Genomic DNA, 23764 nt, shown 5'->3' with positions numbered 1-23764 from the left:
GTCCCCCCCCCCCCCTAAGAAACACAAAGTCTATCATACCACTCCTTAAACTCATTAACCGTTCTTGCTCTCACCACTCCATCAGGCAATGCATTCCACGGTTCAACCACCCTCCATGCAAAGAAACCACTCCTCACCCTATTGCTCACAGCTTCCTTTCGTAACTTCCAGGGATGGCCTCTTGTCATCACTCCTTCCCACTGTTCAACCAATCGAAAGAACTCCCCAGTGTCAACCCTGTAACCACCTCTCAACAGTTTAAAAGTCTCAATCATATCACCTCTCCGTCTTCTATCCATCAAACTCAGCAGTCCATTCCCTCAGCTGATCCTCATAACCAAAATTGTACAGTCCTGAAACCATCTTTGTCATCTGTCTTTGTACCATTTCCACAGTTAATTTATCCCCTTCAAATCCTGGGGACCAGATCTGAGAACAATAGTCCAAGTGTGGTCTGATCAGAGACTTATACAACGGAATGATAACCCTTTTATCTCTGCAGGTCAGTGTCCTTCTCATAATTGCAGCAATCCTCTGTGTTACCCTCACCACCTTTGCAATATGTCCCCTAAATTTCAGGTTTCTATCAATCATCAACCCCAGAGCTCTTGTCTCCCCTACTTCCTCCAGTATAACTCCTCCATAGAGTATGCAGCATCCCATCGGTGTTTCCCAAACCTCAAGACCTTACATTTTGCTGCATTAAACCTACATCCTCATTCATTTGCCCATCTATCTAGCTTATTCAAATCCTCTTGCAAGGCTACCACATCTCCAACTATTACTAATAATCCTTCCCAGCATCGCATCATCCGCAAACAACCAAATATCCCCTTGTAATCCACTGGCAATGTCATTGATATAAAGGTTAAACAACATAGGTCCTAGTATTGAGCCCTGTGGGACCCCACTTGTAACCCTCTGCCTCCTTGAAACTGGTCCACCATACACAACTCTCTGACACCTATCAGACAGCCAATCCTGAATCCAGTTGACCAATCTGACATCCAGACCCATGTGCTGCAACTTAAATATCAGCTTATCATGTGGCACCCTTTCAAATGCCTTCGCTAAGTCTAAGAAAATGGCAGTATATGCCTTTCCCTCATCTAATGTTCTTGTAACTTTATTATAAAAGGCTAGCATATTGCTAAAACAAGAGCGCCCTTTCACAAATCCATGATGACTCTCACAGATAACATTACCCTCATCTGCCAATGCTGTATACAGTCCCTCACTACTTTCTCCAAGATCTTAACAACTACTGATGACACACAAACTGGCCTATAATTAGACACTTCCAGTCTGTTACCACCCTTGTGCAATGGCACTATCTTACTTCCTTCCATTCCCTGGGCACCTTTCCCATAGCAAGATTTTCATTGAAAAGCCAGGTTAAAGGCACTGTCAGTTCCCTAGCACATTCTTTCAAACTCCGTGGTGAAATACTATCCAATCCCAAAGCCTTACTGACATCCAGAGTACTCAGTATCTGAAACACGCTCTCCTCCTGTACCTCTAAACCTCGAACCTGCCCTAATGCCTCTAGCATTAAAACTGACTCCTGCAGGATGAAATACTCCAATAAAGTGTTCATTGGACAATTCAACTATGTCCTCTGCATCAGTCACTCTATTCCCATTTTTATCCCACAATATCATTCTTCCACAGTCATTTCTCCTCTTACTGGCCACATAGATAAAAAATTCCCTAGGATTTTCTTTGGATCTTAGGGCCAATCTCCTCTCATATTAGTAGTAATAAAGTTGGATGAACAGTAAAATTACTAGTAATGATAAAGTTCAAGGTTTCACTGATTTAAAAATATGTGTCTTTACAGGCTGAACTTCTCCTTAATGATGCCAAATTCAGCATTTCACTAGAAAACAGAAAGAATAATGAAGTTGATGTTAATGATGTTATTAAGTGTAAGTATACCTTGCATAGTGTTGTTGTTTATATCAGTAAAATTAAAGATTAACTGAAGAAAATTGGAGAATAACAATTTCACTATTTAGCTAAATTTATTATCATTCCATGTTATTATTACTACATATCTTCAAAGTTTAAGGACTCATCATGGGAGGCCATTCTCTACATTATAATCCACCCCACTCTATAAACGTATTTTTGACTGTAAATTGTGTGATTGTGCATTTTCTAGCCAGTTTGCCTGGCTATCTGCATGTGACTGGCTGATTCACTTCCATTTGAAAAATCGTACACAATTTTTTACATGATTACGATGAGAACATTGAATTCAGGTTTTTTTTTTCTTTCAAACAGTGGAAGTTGTATTATAGAGACACTATGAAGTTATTATTATTATTACCCCAGACCCCATGGAATCAAAGGCTCATCTAGGTGATCCTTTTCTCAAACACACAGCTCATCATACCATCCTTTATATGCACTGAAATTCTCTGCAGACACCACACTCTCAGGCAAGGCATTCCAATCATTCACAACTCTGCATGAAAAAAAACTGCTTCTCACTCCCCTTCTCACACCATCCTTATACAGCTTCCAGGGATGACCTCTCGTTCTCCCCTGATCTCCCACTATTTTCTGTAGAACCTCTCCAGCATTGATACTATAACAACTCTTTAATAACTTGTAGGTCTCTATCATATCTCCTATTCTCCCCCTGTTCACCAGACTCTGCAAGTTGCATCTTCTAAATCTTTCCTCATACTTGACACTTCAGAGGTTAGAAACTACCTTAGTCAGTCACCTCTGGACATTTTCCAATATTTCTTCATCCTTCTGAAAACCAGGTGACACAAATCTGGGCAGTAGTTCATGTATGGCCTAATCAGTGCCTTATACAGCGGAACAAGAATCTCCCTACTTCTACAAGTCAGTGTCCTCCACATCATTCCCAGAAGCCTTTGTGTTGTCTTCACAATTTTGGCTATGTGTCCCCTAAATTTCTGATCCTTATCCACTATCACCCAAGATCTCTTACTTTCTCCACCTCTGACAATATATCCCCACCAAGCATAAATTCTAGATTCATTTTGGCTTCATTGGCTAACTGCTGTTCATACATCTCTTTAGCTACCCTCACTAACCAAGTTACCTGCCTTGCCTGGTCTTTGTAGTCCTCATGGAATTGTTTATTTCCACTTCTCGTATGCTGCCTCCATAATTCCCTTTTTCTCTGTATCGCATGCTTAATCTCTTTATTCATCCATTTCACACCTACCTTATTTAACCTTCTGACCCTTGGAATACATTTAGACATTGCATCTACTAGATAATTCTTGAAAATCGCCCAAGCTGGATTGATCTCTTTTCCAGCTAATTCTTCATTCCATGCCCCCCCCCCCCCCCCTTGAAGTTCAACATATATTCTTTTCTTACAGTGGTCCTCACACTGCCGGCAATCACCCAGGTAATCACCTCATGGTTACTCTCACCAATTGGTGGGTGATTTGACACTTCATTTATAATTATATCCTCTAATGAGATGACCACATCCAAGACCTCAATCCTCATGTGCCCTCTGTTACATACTGTCTGAGGTAGTTATCCCTCAAAAATTCAAGAAACCCATTTTCTTTACTTCCAGTTGCTATCTCATCATTCCAGCCTATATTGCCATAATCAAAATTGCCCATAATGATCACTCTTTTCTTATTTGCCAGGCTAATTTGATTATACATTTCATGTTCACTACCATCCACATTTCCTGGTCTATAACAACATCCAACCAAGTATTTCATTCCATTCACCTCTATCTCACACCATACTGCCTCAAAACCACTGGCACTATTTCCCTCTTGCATCTTTACTTTGTATGGACATAACTCTTTCTCTATCATCAGTAGCACTCCCCCTCCTTTTTACTCCTTCTATCTTCACGAAACACATCATATCCTTCCATCTCTATTTCTGTCAGAGTGTCGTTCTCATCTAACCATGTCCCACTTATTCCAACAATTTTTTGGTGAACATACTCAATTAGTGCAACCATTTCATCTACCTCGTTTCTTACACTTCTAGCATTTGTATATAAACGCAACATATGAGAGATCAAACATATGAGAATACTATGTTTGGTCCTATAGTATCAGTTACTGAATGGGAAAGATATCAGCAATGGAGGAGAATTTTTCAAAGAGTGCTTAAATGAAGCAGTATCCGAATGTATCCTTATAGTTCAAAGAATAAATGGAGTGGGAGTGAAATGGATGTGCAACCTTATTAAGCAAAAATCCATAAGAAAAAGATCATGTGGAAAGAATACTGTGAGAATAAGAATGAAAGGAATTATCAAATATAGCACAGGCCAGAAAATGTATGTACTGTGTGGAAAGCTAAATCACAGTATGAAACGAAACAGGATATGGAAGTAATCCAAAAGAATTTTATCATTATGCTGCAAGTAAAAGAAAGAATGAATGTCAAAGAATAATGTTGCTGAATGGATAGTACTCTAGGGTTAGAAGCTAATTAGATTGTGCAATTAACAAGCACTCATTAAGAATGAAGTTGAAGAGATGATATGCATAACCTGAAATATCAGCATGTATTCTAAAGGAATGTTCAGCTGAATTGGCTACGCCTCTGACATATTTGTATAACTTGAGTCTCAGCTTAGGAAAGATACCACATGAACGAAAAGAATGCATGATAGTTCCATTCTGCAAGAGTGGTGTAAACATCAGTGTGTCTAATTACCAACCTATCAATATCCCTGGTGTGGTAGTGAAGATTTTAGAGAAGTTGGTAAGAACTCACATGCATAAAATGGGTAGACAGACAAGCTGTACTCTGGGAATGAATACCATATGATACTTTTGAATTTTGCTAAGGCATTTGATAGGAAAATACATGATTTAAGGTAACCAGTGGTGTACACCAAGATTTGGTCCTTGAACCCTTGTTCAGTCTATACATTAGGAAGGATCTAATGTGTGATGTTCAATTGTTTGCTGATGATGCAAAGATAGGCAGGGAAATCAGTGATGCTATGATATCCAGCACTCACAAAATGATTTGAATAGACTAGAAATGTGGTTAAATGATGGCTATCAGTTCACTCTTTGCAATCATAAAGTTATGCACTTTGGTGCGATGAGATTTCCAACAGCATGTTATATTCGCAGGGTTATTATTATTATTATTATGTGACACCTCCAGGCATCCAAAGACTCATCCAGGGAGAGTGTGCCAACAGCATCAAACGATTGAACCTCCTTCCAACTACTAACTGCACTCAAACTTGCTTAACTTTTTGTGAGCCATTAGTAGCAGAGGCTCTACCAATTGACCAACCTTTGCTGGCATAAAAGAAACTGATGAAATAAGGGATCTTGGAGCTATAGTGGACAGGAATTTGAAGTTCATTCAAGGGTCATCATCATATTCCTAAATACAGGATATGATAGTACTGCATGAAAAATCTACATCATTACTAACTTCCTATCTACAGTTTTCCTCCAAATCAGTCTGTTAAATGTCAAGACTCCAATATTATCAGGTCTTATATTTCTGTCTTCTAAGGTACTTTTTACTGTATCAATCCACCTATATCTTGGTCTTCCTCTGGGTCTTTTACTTGCCAGCTTTGCAGAGAACACTTTTCGCTAATCTTTCCTCTCTCATTCTGTTTAAGTGACTATACCACCTGAGATTAGCTCTGCTAATGCATTCCTGGATGCTGACAGTATCAAGTTATTTCCTAATATCCTCATTTTTAATATGATATTGCCATTGATGCCATCTGTTCATGCCCCTAATCTTTCTCAGGACTTACCTATCTGTGGTCTTTAGTCTTTTGTTAAGCATTTTACTTCTAACCCAGCTCTCAGATTCATAAGTTAAAATTAGTTTAAACACTGTCTTTTTAGTATTTCAACCAATTTAGTGTTTTGGCTAATTTCTCTCTTATTCCATATAAATTTATTCAGTTGACTTCCTTCCATACTAACTTTGTTGATTCTGGTGTCTATTTCCATATTTAACTTACCATCTTCACTAAAAATTGTGCCAAGTAGCTGAAATATTTTACTTGTTCTATAAGTTCTCCATTCACAATGCAGTTGATATTTTCAATTCTGCTTTTTTTCATTGTCTTTGTCTTTTTAATGCTGATGTTCATACCATATCTATTACAGCAGTTATTCAATTTAGTCAGGGAATCTTGCAGACTTGTAGCAGATTTATTTAGAAGTATAACATCATCTGCATAAAGCAAAGAGCTGAGATTAACACCTCCAATTCTGATATCAGGTTTAATATCACTTTCCTTCATAATGTGATCCATATAGATAATGAATAAGAGAGGGGATAATGTACATATTTGTCTGACACCAGATTTAACATTAAATCTCCTTCCTGTACCTCTTTCAATTCTAACTGCTGACTTTTACAACTCAAATCAAGACTAAGTATTGCTTGATATAATACCCCATTAACACCATTTAACTCTAGCGTTTGGAATAGCTTCTCTCTTGGCATCTTGTCACATGCCTTTTCCAGATCTACAAAACTTAAATACAAATCTTTGTTATATTCCCATTATTTCTCAACTATGTGTTGTAAAGTGAAAATCTGATCCTGACAGCCTCTATTTGGGTGAATCCAGCTTGTTCTTCACCAAGCTTTTCTTCCACAATTCTTCTCAACCATTTCTTAAGTATACTAGCATAAATCTTACCAGGAACATTCAGTAGGGAAATACCTCTGTAATTCTCACATTCGGTTTTATTTCCTTTTTTATATATGGGTACTATGAGAGCTCTACTCAAATCATCTGGAATTCATCCCTCTGTCCAGGCCTTTTGAACTATGCAGTGCAGACACTGTAAGACTTTTACCACTATAGCATTTCTGGTCGAATATCATCTACTCCTGCTGCCTTTCCACATTTCAAGAATTTGATGGCTTTTTCTACTTCAAGTATGGATATGTATTCATGACTGTATGCCTGTTGAGTGCTTTTTACCACTGTGCTGTCATCACTGTTTGTTTCATTTAGCAATTTTTCAAAGTAATTACTCCATACTTCAAGGATATCTTTTTCTCCCATTTTCATGTCACCTTTATATTCTCTAATTCCTTTTACAGCACTCTTTCCTCAATTTCTGAGCTTCTTCAACAACCTCCAGGATATCTTGCTACCTTCTTGATATTTATTTTCTATGTTCTTGCCAAAGTTCTCCCATGACTTTTGTTTAGCCAGTTTTACACAGTGTTTAGCTTTCTTACATTTGTCTCTGTATTCTCTAAGAGCACAAGCTGACTTATTTGCCAGGAACATTTGATATGCTTTCTTCTTTTCCTTTACTGCTTCTTTAACTTCCTGTGTCCACCATTGGGTTCTGAGTTTTCTATCCTTGCACACAACCTCACCACATACCTCTCTTCTTTAACTTCCTGTGTCCACCATTGGGTTCTGAGTTTTCTATCCTTGCACACAACCTCACCACATACCTCTTCAGTCAGTGTTTTCTTCAGGGCTTGCTATTGAATCTCCACAGTTTAGTTTCTACTCTGAAACTCTTTCATTTTTTCTTCAATAATCTTTGTGTATTTTAGTCTACAGTTCACATCTGAGAGCTGCTCAACTTTTATTCGCTTTAAAACTTTCTTACATGTTATTCTTTTCCATATGAAATTCAATTTTATCCTGCTCAAGACTAAATAGTGATCGCTTCCAATTTCAAATCCTCTGTACACTCTGGTGTTCTGCACCAGGGAGAAAACATCACTATCAACAATAACATAGTCAATGAGACTTTTCGTATTCCTTGCTTCTTCTCTCCATGTGAATTTGTGCACATTTTTATTTTGGAACGTGTTGATAGTAATAACCAGTCCATGTCCTGAGCAGAAATCCAACAGGTATTTGCCATTATTATTAGCTTTGTTCTTTTCTCCAAATTTTCCCAAAATATTTTTGTATGTCTGACAATCATTTCCTGCTCTGCTATTTAAATCTATAACAAGGACCAACTTTTCCTTTTTCATTGTGTCAGTTGTTTTCTCTAAAGCCTCAAAACATTTCTCTACTTCTACCTTAGATCTCACCAGTGTGGGACCATAGGCACAAATAAGTCTCATTTTACAGTTCCCCATTCTCATATTTGCCCACATCACTTTACTTGAGACTGCCTGCCATTCAAGAATATTAGCCTCGTATTTAGTGTTGAATACTATGGCTACTCCTTCTTTTCCTTGATTGTCATTGCCTGAATATAACATTTTGTATTTATTGCTCAGAAAGATCTCACCAGTTTTTGTCTTTTGTTGTTTCAATCACTCCTATTATGTTGATCTGGTACTCATCCAATTCCTCAGCTAGCTCCATTTCTTTGCCATTCAGGCTTCTTATGTTGATAGTACTGATCTTGAACTCTGGTGATGTTGAGTTGGGGTAAGTTTTAGGATTTTTTCAGAGGTTTAAAATTGCAAATACAATACAACTCAGGATAATTGTGATGTTGAAATGAACATTGACATATAAGGGTAAGGAAGTCATTTTGCTTCTTTACTGCATCTGGACTACTGTGTGCAGATTTTGTTGCCTTGGTTACAAAGGGATAAAGAAGCTGTGAAAACAGTGCAAAGAATGCTTACAAAGATTATATCAGAAGATTATGGAATTTAGATTATGAGGACAGATTGTGAATATGTGAACTACAGACTCTGGTTAGCAAGGAAGAGGGAGACAGTAATATGATAAAGGTCTATAAACTTCTGAATGGGTATTGTAGGATATCATCTTACGGAAGGCGTGGAATCATCTTATATAGAAATGGTCTTGATTTGGAGAAGTGCACGTTGAGCTTTCAGTTCGGACAGAACGTGTGTGTTGAGCTACAGAGGCAGTCACTGACTAGAACAAATTTAGAAGACTAATTGAAGCAGTGCCATGGAATAAGAAAGTGATGTATGATGACAATGCAATGGTGATGGTGTCAGGAGAATAGGTTGGATGATAGGTGAATCAAGTGGCACTGTAAAGCAGGATATGTAGAAAAAGAACATGTCATGCAAGGAATATTAAGAAAAATGTGATTGTTGAACTGATGAATTGTACAAAGCATAGGGAGGTATGAACAGAATGATGGAGAAGGTGGAATCGGATAGCAAGAAAAAATTGGCCAAAATTGTCATTCTATCCCTCATTTGGCAAGTTAGGGGGAAGAACGATTCCAGTATTGCTGATGGTAGAGATGGATCTCTACCATCTGAGAGAGAATACTTTCCAACAGTGGATGATCCAGCTGGAGATATTGCACTGACAAATATAAAAAGGACTGATATTCAAAGTGTGGCTATTAAATAATGCAGAAATGTGGTTTATTATTACAATTGTACAACTTAATTGTTATCCTCTTCAACATACTCCCCCCCCCCCTTCTATCTATACACTGTTGCATATGAATTTTCCATTGTTGGAAGCAGTGCTGCAAGTCATCAGGTGTTATCTGCTTCAGTAGTGCCATTTTCTCCTTTCGACCTTCATTGAGGTTGAATAAACCTCAATTAACCTCAATAAAGGTCGAAGCTGGTCTGAGTAGTGGCCCTTCCCTTAATGCATAGCATTATACATGTCCTCAAGGAGATGTGCTTTGCATTATGGGAGATACTAAGGCAAGTGATGAGAACTTATACCACCTTTACCACTAGTTGCCCCAGTCCTGAAAATAATTGGCACAAACTTGGTTTACTTACACTTGGATAAAGGATTAAACCAAATATATAATTGGTAGCATAGCCAAGTGAAAAAAACTTCCATCAGCTTATCTCTAATCCAGTGAATTTTATTAATAAGGTGTGACACCTTTTAGCAACTGGTATAGGTAAATATGACTTCTCCATTACTTCCACCTTAGTGTCACCACCTCTGGGTCTGGCTGAGATGTGAGAAGCTCTGCCCAGGGGTAGGTTTTTGCCTGTCTCTGAGTGAGACCACTGCTGAGTTGGATGGTCCTTCTGACACTCATAGGGAGTGGTCTGGGTGACCGCCTAATTTTTAGAGAGGTCTTTACTTAAACAGCACCTCAATAAAGGTCGGCACCAGTCTGGGTAGTGGCCTTTCCCTTAATGCATAGCATTATACATGTCCTCAAGGAAATGTGCTTTGCATTATGGGAGATACTAAGGCAAGAGATGAGAACTTATACCACCTTTACCACGAGTTGCCCCAGTCCTGAAAATACTTCAGGTGCAAACTTTGTTTGCTTACACTTGGATAAAGGATTAAACCAAATATATAATTGGTAGCATAGCCAAGTGAAAAACTTCCATCAGAAAGTCAAAATTGTTTTATCCTCATAATCGTTTCCATGATAATGCCGATTCTTCTCATTAACACAGTTATATAACATTGTCACTCTTACACACATATTCTCACCATTCCTCCCATTGTAATTTAGTTTCCCTGACTCTGTGGTAGATCTCATAGGTCTCATTAGTTATTAGTTTTTCAAAACTCCCGATACCAAATGCATTCAAGTGTAGGCCATCCCTCTTGTACAAATCCAATATTCCCTCAAACTCACTCCACACATCCAAAAAATTGCATCTATTCCTTCTACACAGCCTACACATTGAATTGTTTGAATGATAGCCCTTCATATTAAATCATTTTTATCATATTGAGGTAATATACTTACGATTTTCAATTTCCCACCTTTCACTCTCGCTTCTTCCAATAACTCTTTCATATCCTCTCTTACTGAACTTATTGCCAGTTAAGTCATCAGTACCTACTACAATTATGATCTTGTTTACTTTTCTTTTCTATTTTTCAATTACATGTGGTTTGTTTTTAATTTTTCTCCTGGAAAATTTGACACTATAACACACTCATCAACAGCATATTTTATGATAGAGTCACCATACAAAATAATATCCTTCTGTTTGTTTACAATCAAATTTACTCTTACTTGATTCTGTGCTTTATTGTTTCTTATTTTGCTACTTAATTTTCTTTTCCTCCCTATGTTCATTTAATGTTTTCTTCCCTGTGTTTTACTTGAATTGAATGAAGTGGGAGATAGATATGAGGCTGATGGGGGGGGGGGTAACTGATAGACAAATAACAGAGAGTGGAATCCTGTATATAACAGGTAATCATGGTGTGACATGGAATTATGTGCATGTCACTGCTATTTGATTTGTGCATTGGTGATATAGGGTACGATTGGGGGATGGCCAATTGCTTGTTAGTGATGCAGAACAGAAGCTAATATTTGGTAAGTGTCTAATAATAAATTTAGTTTAATCCTTTATCCAAGTGTAAGCAAACGAAGTTTGCGCCTGAAGTATCTTTAGGACTGAGGCAACACATGGTAAAGGTGGACCAAGCTCTCGTCACTTGTCGTAATATCTCCCATAATGCAAAGCACATCTCCTTGCAGACATGTATAATGCTATGCATTAAGGGAAGAGCCACTACCCAGACCGGCTTCAACCTTTATTGAGATCTCGTCAGTGGGAGCCAGACCCAGAGGTGGTGATACTAAGAGAAGTGATGAGAGCTTGGTTGTCTCATCACGACCATGAGTTGCCTCAGTCCTGACGATACTTCAAGAGCAAACTTTGTTTGTTTACACTTGGATAAAGGATTAAACTAAATTTATTATAGTCTAACCAAGTGGGAAAAAACCTAACATCTTTCTCTAAATTCAGAGTAATTTAATAATAAGGTGAGACACCTTTTGGCAACTCATATAGGTAAATATGACTTCTCCATTGCTTCCACTTTGGTATCACCACCTCTGGGTCTGCCTCCCACTGACGAGACCTCAATAAAGGTTGAAACCGGTCTGGGTAGTGGCTCTTCCCCTTATGCATAGCATTATACATGTCTGCAAGGAGATGTGCTTTGCATTATGGGATATACTAAGACAAGTGATGAGAGCTTGGTCCACCTTTACCACAAGTTGCCTCGGTCCTGAAGATACTTCAAGCGCAAACTTCGGCTGCTTACACTTGGATAAAGGATTAAACTAAATTTATTGGTAAGTTTCATGTAGAGATACTAGAGAATAATTTAAACAGCCTTAACAGTATTTTTTTTTCAAGATCATTGACACACACAAGCAGTTGCAAAGCCTATGAAATGTTAGTGCTGAGTGTGTGTGTGTGTGTGGAATGGAGGGGGGGGGGATCATTAAGAAGAAAGATCGAACCTATGTTTTTTAACAACAGGCGGTTGTAGTTCTTAAGGAAAACTGTGTTGTGAAGCTTATACAAAAGCACAGAAGAGCTACAAGGAATTAAAGAGGAGGATGGGAGGTTGATTTGGTATATTTGGAGCTGAATCACAAATGGATGTTGATTAGCAATTGCTTATTTGTTTATAGACTTGGAGGAATGGTGACAGCAGGAGAGCATGGAGGAAATTATCCATAGAAGAGGTAGAACACACAAACAGCACACCTGGAGTGAGTCTGTGAAAGAATGGTCACTAGTTAACCAGATTACCCTCTTCTGGAAAACACTGAGCATTTTTGGAACATTTTTTGGTACAGTTACCTACCTGGATACTGAATGAATGATGATGGACTGGCAGCTTGAGATTTAGCTGACTATTTTATTCCTAAATGTATTCCTATTGGTTTAAACCATAATGCAAAATGATGAGAGAATAGAGATTCAAGAAATGGAGGTGTTTAGAATACTGCAGAACCTCAATACGAACACATACATACATGGGATTAGATGGCATATCAGCCTGTGTATTATGAGAATGTGAAGGGAATTATCAGTTCCTCTACCAAGTTGTTTAATCTAAACCTCAGTACTGGGAAGGTAGAGTGTAAGAAGGCAAAATAGTCTCACTTTACAAAGGAAGCTACAAGACTGAAGTAGCCAATTATAGGCCAGTCTTCATCTCGGGAGTGGTGGTTAAAGTATTGAAGAAATTAGTGAAAAACAGAATTCACGACTGAGTAGATAGGAATACAATACTCTATAAGAGATACATGGTTTTTTGAAGGATAGATCTTGCCTTAATAATTTGGTTACTTTTTATAAAGTAACAATGGAGATGGATAAGGGAAATGGCTACTCAGTAATATTTCTAGATTTTGCAAAATCTAGAAATATCTCTCATCTGCATAGAACTCTGTTGTAGAACTGGAGATATTGGTTATGGGTATGAATCTGGTGATTTGGATTAGAGGGAAGCTGTTGGACAGATATCAAACAGTGATTTATGGAGGAGTTGAGTCTAGGCGAAGACAAGTGTTCAGTATTGTACCACAGGGCTCATTACTAGGTCATCCATTGTTTAATTTGTACATCAGTGATATAGGAAGTGATTTGACAAGTAATATTCAGTTGTTTGCTGATAATGCTAAATTGGGAAGGGCAATGGTAAATGAAGATGATGCAGAAATCCTGCAGGAAAACTGAACAGACTAGCAGTATGGACAGAGGTAAATGGCCGTCAGTTTAATATGGCCAAGTGTAAGATGATGGGAAGAGATCACAAGCTGTGTACCATATTGATGGAGCTAAACTGCAGAAACCTGCTGAGGGAGATGGACAAGGAGTTGAAGTCTAGAGGGCACATTGCGAAAGTAGCCAAAACAGTACATCAGGTTACGTGGTTGTTGAAGAATACTGTAACAAGCAGGGATAGAGAGGTTATTGTTCCTTATATTATTCCAGTGCAGTAGTCCAGATGTGGCTTTAATAAGGCCACATCTGGACTATTGCACTGATCTGAACTCCCAGATTCCTTGGGGATGAAAAAGTTGTGGAGAGAATCCAGAGACAAATAACAAAGATTGTGCAAAGTCTGTGAATAGATTGACAGTCTGTAATCTCCAAAAATTAGCTGATAGAAAAAAAAAGGGAGACATGATAGAAACATTTAAGTTATTAAAAAAGGTTTTATAGGATTGAAACTGAAGAATTTTCAGTACATGACAAGAAGGAAACAAACAATGGATCATTAGTGGAAGTTGTAAGAGTGTAGTTATCAGGTTAGAGTTTAATAAAGTATTTTATTATTTCTTGTCATGAAGTCACTATGCAGGATATTTGATGAATACCACTGAAATGTGAAACTTGCATTTAACTGAGAGTCCATCTTTGTTTATAATGACAGCCAGTTTAGAACTTCCATACTAAGGCTTATCATCTAGTGGGGAAGTTCTCCTAAAATAATAGTGGTCTAATTTTCCACAGCCATAATATGAGTGCTGTTCAATAAGTAATATGACTAATTTTGCTGTCGCAAAACTACTCATCACAATATTAATTTCTGTGGAATAAAGAAATGTTGCTGTCTCTATTAACAAAAGAGGTTTATAGATGTGCCAGAGTGTCATGTGACTAAATGCAAGCTTGTTTCGGCACACCTACGAGCCGCGACCAGTCGTCGAAATGGAAGCGTCCTTGGAACAGCATTATGCAATTAAATTTTGTGTGCGTTTGCAAAAATCGGCATTGGACACTTTTAACATGATACGCGAAGCTTTCCACGATGAAGCAATGTCGAGGGCAAGTGTTTTTCGCTGGCATAAAACTTTTAAGGAAGGAAGGTAAAACGTGGAAGATCTTAAACGTGAGGGAAGACCTTCAACGTCCATCACAGAGACAATGATCAACACAGCAGTGATTATCATCAAGGAGGATTGCAGAATTACAGTACGCCAGCTGCATGTTGTCCTGAATATTTCTGTGGGAAGTGTTCACTCAATCATGGCTGAACATTTGGGACTGAAATGTGTTTGCGCCCGATGGATTCCCAAACTCTTGACACCGGAGCAAATGCAGCATCGAGTGGATGTATGCACAGAATGGAAAGAAAGACTGGAACAAGAAGGCGACAACTTCTTAAAATGCATCATTACAGCAGATGAAGCTTGGTTGTATCACTATGACCCTACAATGAAACAACAAAGCAGTGAATGGAAGCATCCATCTTCACCTACCCCTAAGAAAGCAAAAACTGTAAAATTGGCTGGTAAAGTTATGACCATAATGTTTTTTGACTACGAAGGCATTGTTTACCAACACGCTGTAGAACCCGGGAATACTGTAAACAGCTCATACTATGCGGATGTTTTGTACAATGGTATAGCACGTCAAAAGGAAGCGTCCATTGCTGAAGAATGGCTTCTTATTGCACCACGATAATGCAAGGCCACATATTGCTCGTTGTTTAGTGGACATTTTACAGAAGAACAACATAGATATCCTACCACACCCTCCATACAGTCCTGATCTCGCACCGTGCGATTTCTGGCTGTTTCCTCAGCCCAAGAAACCACTAAGAGGCTGCCATTTCGAAAGCAACAAAGCATTTGTAAAAGCGGCAGAGGCGGTTTGGAAAGAACTCTCAAAAAACGGACTTTCACCTGTGTTTAAGAAGTGGACACAACGTTGGGACAAATGCATTGTGTCCCATGGTAGTTACGTCGAAAAAGGCCATGTAAATGATGACGATTAAAGGTAATCTGTTTTCTGTATAAATATAGTCTTATAACTTATTGAACAGCCTCTGTATTTTAGGACTAGATTTTTTGCTGGGTGGGTGGGGAATGTGTTCCAGAGGTGGTATGAGTGCTTCATCAATGAATGAGTTTAAAGAAGGGTGTGAGAGGTATTGTGTGAATGATGGCTCGAGTGTGTAATGATTCTCCTAGGATGAATCTTCTGACGCTATGGAGAGACCTGTATAATAAAAATAATAATAATGGTGCAACATACAGAAAATCATGTTGGCTGGGGGTATAGCCCAGTTAAACAAGGATCCTGCTGTTTTTGTCAGGGAACCAAAGTGAACAGTGAAAAGTCAGCTACAGGAACAAACTCCAGAACATATCCTAAACTCGCTCAACATCAGCAGAATGCAACACCATCAACATAAGAAGCATCAATGGAAAAGAAATGAACCTAGCAAAACTGGATAAAAACCAGATTGACATAATAGATGTTACTGAAATAAAGAAGACTAAAACATCTGACTAAATAAGTCATTAGTGCGTGGGAAATTATGAAAGAATATTTGTTAGCATTGTATACAACTTACCATTAGCAGCAATGGTAAGTTGTATACCACGAGTGAACAAGAGGACACAATTTGGAGTAAAGTGGATGACAAACAATATTAAACAAGAATTACATGCTTAAAAGAGGCTATGGAAGAGATATAAGGAGACAGGTGAAGAGAAGATGCATGAAGAGTATAAGACACAGGCCAGAAGGGTGACTAGTATGGTAAGGAAGACGAAACTGGAATATGAGAGGAGATTGGCCCTGAGATCCAAAGAAAATCCTGGGGAATTTTTAGATATGTGGCCAGTAGGAGGAGAAATGACTGTGGAAGAATGATATTGTTGGATAAAAATAGGAATAGAATGACTAATGCAGAGGACATAGTGGAATTGTTCAATGAACATTTTATTGGAGTATTTCATCCTGGAGGAGTCAGTTTTAATGCTAGAGGGATAGGGCAGGTTCGAGGTTTAGAGGTACAGGAGTAGAGTGTGTGTTTCCAATACTGAGTACTCTGGATGTCAGTAAAGCTTTGGGACTGGATGGTATTTCACCATCCGTTTTGATAGAATGTGCTAGGGAACTGACAGTGCCTTTGACCTGGCTTTTCAATGAAAGTCTGGCTGTGGGAAAGGTGCTTATGGAATGGAAGGAAGGTAAGATTGTGCCATTGCATAAGGGCAGTAGCAGACTGGAAGTGTGTAATTATAGGCCAGTTTGCGTGTCATCAGTAGTTAGTAAAATCTTGGAGAAAGTAGTCAGGGACCGTATACAGCATTGGATAGATGAGGGTAATGTTATCTGTGAGAGTCAACATGGATCTGTGAAAGGGCGCTCTAATTTTAGCAATATGCTAGCCTTTTATGATAAAGTTACAAGAGCATTAGATGAGTGAAAGGCATATACTGCCATTTTCTTAGACTTAGCAAAGGCATTTGACAGGGTGCCACATGATAGGCTGATATTGAAGTTGCAGCACATGGGTCTGGATGTCAGATTGGTCAACTGGATTCAGGATTGGCTGTCCGATAGGTATCAGAGAGCTGTGTATGGTGGGGCAGTTTCAAGGAAGCAGAGGGTTACAAGTGGGGGTCTGACACGGCTCAGTACTGGGACCTATATTGTTTAACCTTTATATCAATGACATTGTCAGTGGATTGCAAGGGGATATTCAGTTGTTTGCGGATGATGCGATGCTGGGAAGATTATAAGTAATAGTGCAGATGCGGCAGCCCTGCAAGAGGATTTGAATAAGCTAGATAGATGGGCTAATGAATGGGGTGTCGGTTTAATGCAGCAAAATGTAAGGTCCTGAGGTTTGGGAAACATGAATGGGACACTGCATACTCTATGGGAGGAGTTATACTGGAGGAAGTAGGGGAGACAAGAGCTCTGGGGTTGATGATTGATAGAAACCTGAAATTTAGGGTCATATTGCAAAGGTAGTGAAGGTAACACAGAGGATTGCTGCAATAACGGGAAGGACACTGACCTGCAGAGATAAGAGGGTTATCATTCTGTTGTATAAGTCTCTGATCAGACCACACTTAGACTATTGTTCTCAGATCTGGTCCCCAGGATTTGAAGGGGATAAATTAACTGTGGAAAGAGTACAAAGGCATGATAACAAAGGTGGTTTCAAGACTGTACAATGATAGTTATGAGGCTCGGCTGAGGGAATGTGGACTGCAGAGTTTGGTGGATAGAAGAAGGAGAGGTGATATGATTGAGACTTTTAAACTGTTGAGAAGTGGTTACAGGGTTGACACTGGAGAGTTCTTTCACTTGGTTGAACAGCAGGAAGGAGTGATGACATAGCTTTTCTTACTATGCTGGTAACCTTCCTAGCTTGAGCCTTGTACTGCTCATGGGTGTACCGATCGCCTTTCTCCTTGTAAATTCTCCATAATATTTTCTTTTTTTGCAGATCGAGCTTGATGGTACTACTCATCCATCTAACACCTACCTTGTTTGTCTTCCTGACCATGGGGATACATTCTGATATTGCCTTTCTCAGATACCCGTTGATTTTATTCCATGCTCTGTTAACATCTTTTCCCTGTAATATGTTTTGCCATGGCGTGACTGTAAGCTCACTCCAAAGCTTGTTATAATTACCTAACCCAGGGTTTCTCAAACTGTGTTCCGTGGAACACTGGTGTTCCACGCAAGGTGAATAGGTGTTCCACTAGAAATTTTGGAATTTGTCATTTTAGTTTTCTAAGCATTTTTCATGAATAAATATTTTATAATAAAAATGTTCAGTGGAGAATAATATTCAAGAATATGTCGAAAAGCTCAGACCCAGAACAGCTAATAACATCTGTGTATTGTTAATTTTCACACATCGAAACCTTTTAACATTTGGGAAAGGGAATGCCGCTGTTTATGACAGGTCATAAAAATTGTCTGCAAGCCCATTACAACAATTGGTCATATCATCTGTTCTCAAAACTGAAGGAAATGATATCTGTGTTGCAAATGTCAGTGACCAATCAGCAGGAAAGTATAAAGAAAATTTTTCCACCGAAATTGAAGATCAAGGTAGTATGTATCCGTTCTCAAATCTATTACTACTGAATACTTTTTCGCAAGTTCATATTGCAGTGTGTAAGTGCTTATTCTGAAACCGGAGTGCCGTGATTTTTTTAAAAGTAATAGGAATACAGAGTTAAAATCTAATATAAATAAGAGACAAGGCACTTTGTTTAATTTTGTTATTAAGAAATCTCTTATTGAAGGTGTTTGTGACGGAACAGATAGTGAGTCATCCATCTCAAGCCTACAAAGATCTCCAGGATGTACAAAAGGAGGGGGAAAACTAACAGCACACAGAAGAAAAAGTCTGCATTCACTCGTAAGTACTTATAATAATATTATAAATAGATTTGGTGATCAGAATGGGATATGTCAATGAAAATCAGTATAAATTAATTTAATGATGTTTGCCTGAAAAAACTATGACATGCTACAAGATTTCATTAGCCCAGTGATTGATAACTAATTTAAATGTAATTTATATTTGTCAACATGACACACCGTATACATAAGTGCACTAATACTATTTAAGATTATGTCATAGTTAATTATTAACACTTAGGTTAATGTATGAACTTTAAAAAAATTTGGAAAGGTATTTACGAGTAAATTTGTTGGTATATAATATGATTAGCAACAGTTATGCCAAAACCTTTAGTTACAGCAAAAAGAGGCCAATTGATAAATTCAACTTGATGTATGATAATTATATTAACTCTAAACCGTCTCTACCAGATAACAAAGTGATAATAAACCTATCTAAACACATTTTAACAAAACTTGAGATCTCAGTTCTCAAAAAAAGATTCAATGTTGCCTTAAAACCTACTACTATTCCTAAAATAGAGTTCATCTGCAACTTAGAAAAAGCCATCTCATTGCTTCCACACCCAATATCTAATGACTTAAGATTAAAAAGCAGTATTATCTTTTCCGCTCCATTAAGATCTCCTAACTCTAACCAAATGGAAAGAAGAACACTACACAAATTAAAGAATAATAAAGACATCATCATACTTAAAGCTGGCAAAGGCAACAATACTGTTATCTTAAATACAAAAGATTATGAAGAAAAAATTAAAAATCTATTATCAGACATCTGTCTATAACGTTCTCAGTACAGATCCTATGCAAAAAACCCATAACGACACAAATGAACTATTACATGGAATGACTAACTGGCCTATAGCCTTAACAAGAAAGCTAAAATCCATGCACCCGTTGACTCCAAGATTGTATGGCATTCCTAAAATACATAAAGAAGGTATACCATTACGTCCAATAGTTGATGGAATATATTCTCCTACTTATCAACTGTCTAAATATCGAGCCAAGATTTTGCAACAACACATTCACAACTCGGATACTTATATTAAAAACTCAAAACATTTTGTATATTATTTCTGGGAAAACTCCCATGTTACTCCTCTTAATAAACTATTATAATTACAGCTATTTTGCCTGCTTAAGTTTAGGAGTGCCCTGTTTAAATGTCATTGTCACCCTATATAATATAATATATATGTTTATATATATTACAGCAAAAAACCCGGGTTTTTCTAACTTAATTCTACCAAATTGCCTACCCCCCCCCCCCACACACACTCAGTAATTTTTCGACATCGCAGAAGAGAGGAAAAGCCGCAACACCCAGAAAAAGGTATGTGTAAATTTCTATTCCTTATGCTACATGTACTTTTTGGTACATTTACACTCACAATGCTCTAAGAATCCATGAGTAAATAGCCAGTGACATTTAAACAGGGGCACTCCTAAACTGAAGCATGCAAAATAGCTGTAATTATAATAATCAAAACATTTTATTTATAAATTAAAAAACATTCCTATCTCTGAAGATGATATACTAGCAAGCCTTGACTTCACATCTTTATTTACAAATATTCCAGTTGTAGAAGTCATCAACATCTTAGGCAACTTGTTCCCAAGAAACATCACTACTTTGTTCAATCATTGTTTAACTTCGAACTATTTCATTTGGCAAAAACAGTCTACAAACAGCTTACCGGATTAGCCATGGGTAGCCCCCTCTCTCCTTCTTGTGCTGACTTATTCATGGAAGACCTAGTGGTAAAATCTTATCACAAATGATCCCAAAACCAAAAACTTGGTACAGCTATGTTGATGACATCTTTATCATTTGGAATCACACAAAAGAAGAACTAATGGATTATCTCAACCAAATCAATAGTTTCCACCATACCATCAAATTCACATTAGAAATTGAAAAAGATTAAAAACTTCCATTCCTGGACATCCTAATAAAGAAACAAACCAATAACAGTATCAACCTGTCTGTGTATAGAAAACCTATGAATACTGGACATTACCTCCATTTCAACTCATCACACCATATATCCCAGAAACTTAGCATTTTCCATATGCTTAAGAAAAGAGCTGTACATTATACAACAGACCAAGATGACTTACAAAAAGTCATCTTGGTCTGTTGTATAATGTACAGCTCTTTTCTTAAGCATATGGAAAATGCTAAGTTTCTGGGATATATGGTGTGATGAGTTGAAATGGAGGTAATGTCCAGTATTCATAGGTTTTCTATACACAGACAGGTTGATACTGTTATTGGTTTGTTTCTTTATTAGGATGTCCAGGAATGGAAGTTTTTAATCTTATTCATGGAAGACCTAGTGGTAAAATCTTATCACAAATGATCCCAAAACCAAAAACTTGGTACAGCTATGTTGATGACATCTTTATCATTTGGAATCACACAAAAGAAGAACTAATGGATTATCTCAACCAAATCAATAGTTTCCACCATACCATCAAATTCACATTAGAAATTGAAAAAGATTAAAAACTTCCATTCCTGGACATCCTAATAAAGAAACAAACCAATAACAGTATCAACCTGTCTGTGTATAGAAAACCTATGAATACTGGACATTACCTCCATTTCAACTCATCACACCATATATCCCAGAAACTTAGCATTTTCCATATGCTTAAGAAAAGAGCTGTACATTATACAACAGACCAAGATGACTTACAAAAAGTCATCTTGGTCTGTTGTATAATGTACAGCTCTTTTCTTAAGCATATGGAAAATGCTAAGTTTCTGGGATATATGGTGTGATGAGTTGAAATGGAGGTAATGTCCAGTATTCATAGGTTTTCTATACACAGACAGGTTGATACTGTTATTGGTTTGTTTCTTTATTAGGATGTCCAGGAATGGAAGTTTTTAATCTTATTCATGGAAGACCTAGTGGTAAAATCTTATCACAAATGATCCCAAAACCAAAAACTTGGTACAGCTATGTTGATGACATCTTTATCATTTGGAATCACACAAAAGAAGAACTAATGGATTATCTCAACCAAATCAATAGTTTCCACCATACCATCAAATTCACATTAGAAATTGAAAAAGATTAAAAACTTCCATTCCTGGACATCCTAATAAAGAAACAAACCAATAACAGTATCAACCTGTCTGTGTATAGAAAACCTATGAATACTGGACATTACCTCCATTTCAACTCATCACACCATATATCCCAGAAACTTAGCATTTTCCATATGCTTAAGAAAAGAGCTGTACATTATACAACAGACCAAGATGACTTACAAAAAGTCATCTTGGTCTGTTGTATAATGTACAGAATTAACTACAATATCCAGAAAGCTATCCTTAAATGGTTATCCAAAAAGACTCTGCAACAAGATTCTCTTTTCGGATATACCACAAAGACAACGTGATGACACCCAATACATCAGTACTATAACTATTCCATTTGTCAACAGCATTTCCAAAAAAGTGGCTATCCTTCTAAAACCACACAATATTAGAGTAGCATTCAAGCCAGTCAATACTATTCGGAAATTTTTAATATCACCGAAAGACCCTCATCCATTCTACAAGTACTACGGAGTATATAATATACCTCGCTCCTGTGGTGTTAGTTACGTTGGTCAGACCTCTAGAAGTTTCGACATGAGACAGAAGGAACACATAGGATATGTCAGAAACAACAGAGAAGATATTTCAGGCCTTTCTTGACACTTTGCCTCTACCAACCATCTGATTGAGTGGGATAAGAGTCATATGCCTTATATAGAAGGGAATTACCATTCCAGAACCTTCAAGGAGGCTGCTACGGTCGCCCGTTCAACAGGAAACCTAAATAAGAATCAAGGTCTAATCCTAATGGAAATTTAGAAAGCTTTAATCAGATCACTAAACATCAAAGAAATGAACTTTCACGCCAATTACATTATGTCTTGCAACAAATAAATCATGTTCCCGAGACACGTGCATTGTCTCACACAATACTAATTTTGTATGAATTAGAACTGTCAGTTAAAAACCTAGTCTGTTACATTCATATAGCTTACCAATTGTATTCCCTGAAGATGCCAATTGCAAAAATCGGTGAAATATGTAGGACGATAAATTAAAACTCACTTGACTAACCTTCAAAAAAAGTGTTATAGTTTACACTTCCTTTTATAACAACATATATTAATGCTAGGCAGGATTTTCATATTATGCTGCAACCAAATCAAAATCCAGGAACAGACTCGACGCTACACCAAATATGAGAATTTAACTTTCTAATGTGGTGTCTGATATCAAAGAATTTGTAACTCAAAGACCCAAAAACTTCGGAGTCATTAAGAACTTAATTTGCAATATACGTGTTTTACTATTTTTATGTGTTTTGTTTTTACTAATTAACATTTGACAATAAATTATTGTTTTTTTCTTAATGCTTAGATTTACTCATTTATTTTATTTATATTTACCTACTCTACAAAACCAGCACACAGGAGAAAAAGTCTGCATTCACTCATAAGTACTTATAATAATATAAATTTTTGGTGATCAGAATGGGATATGTCAGTGAAAATCAGCACAAATTAATTTAATTATGGTTTAATCGATGTTTAATTAATTATTAATTGTGGTCCGCGCAGTTAGCCTAGTGGCTTTGCGCTTCGCAACCATATGCCTGGGGAAGGAGTGTCCTAGGTTCGATTCCCGTCCATGATGTGAGGAGCTTAAGGATCTTCCTCAGCCATAGCCAAGTTAGCCGGTCTTGGGCGTTGGCAGCAGGGTTTTTTATGCCAGTTTATCTGGGGTTTTTCATCCCGCAAGCAGGCAAACTGGCCCTGTGAACACACAGGTTACAGTCATAAATACTTACGGCAAGGAAGGCAACGGGAAACCACCTTGCTCATAATCATCTCTCCCTAGAATGGTAGC

General features: G+C 37.6%; 1 protein-coding gene across 1 annotated transcript in view; it reads left to right on the top strand.

Moving 5' to 3' along the window:
• LOC150107828 (uncharacterized) overlaps positions 1 to 23764 on the top strand; it is a 290123-nt gene that overhangs the window by 183844 nt on the left and 82515 nt on the right. Inside the window, exon 4 of the mRNA XM_090391582.1 lies at positions 1841 to 1928. Coding sequence (XP_090247708.1) covers positions 1841 to 1928 — 88 coding nt within the window. The remainder of the gene's footprint in view (positions 1 to 1840; positions 1929 to 23764) is intronic.

This window comes from Typopeltis vanoorti, chromosome 4 (assembly GCF_054136105.1).
Source record: "Typopeltis vanoorti isolate ZY-2024b chromosome 4, IOZ_Tvanoo_1.0, whole genome shotgun sequence".
Taxonomy (NCBI): domain Eukaryota; kingdom Metazoa; phylum Arthropoda; class Arachnida; order Uropygi; family Thelyphonidae; genus Typopeltis; species Typopeltis vanoorti.
This window is presented reverse-complemented; position numbering and strand designations above follow the sequence as displayed.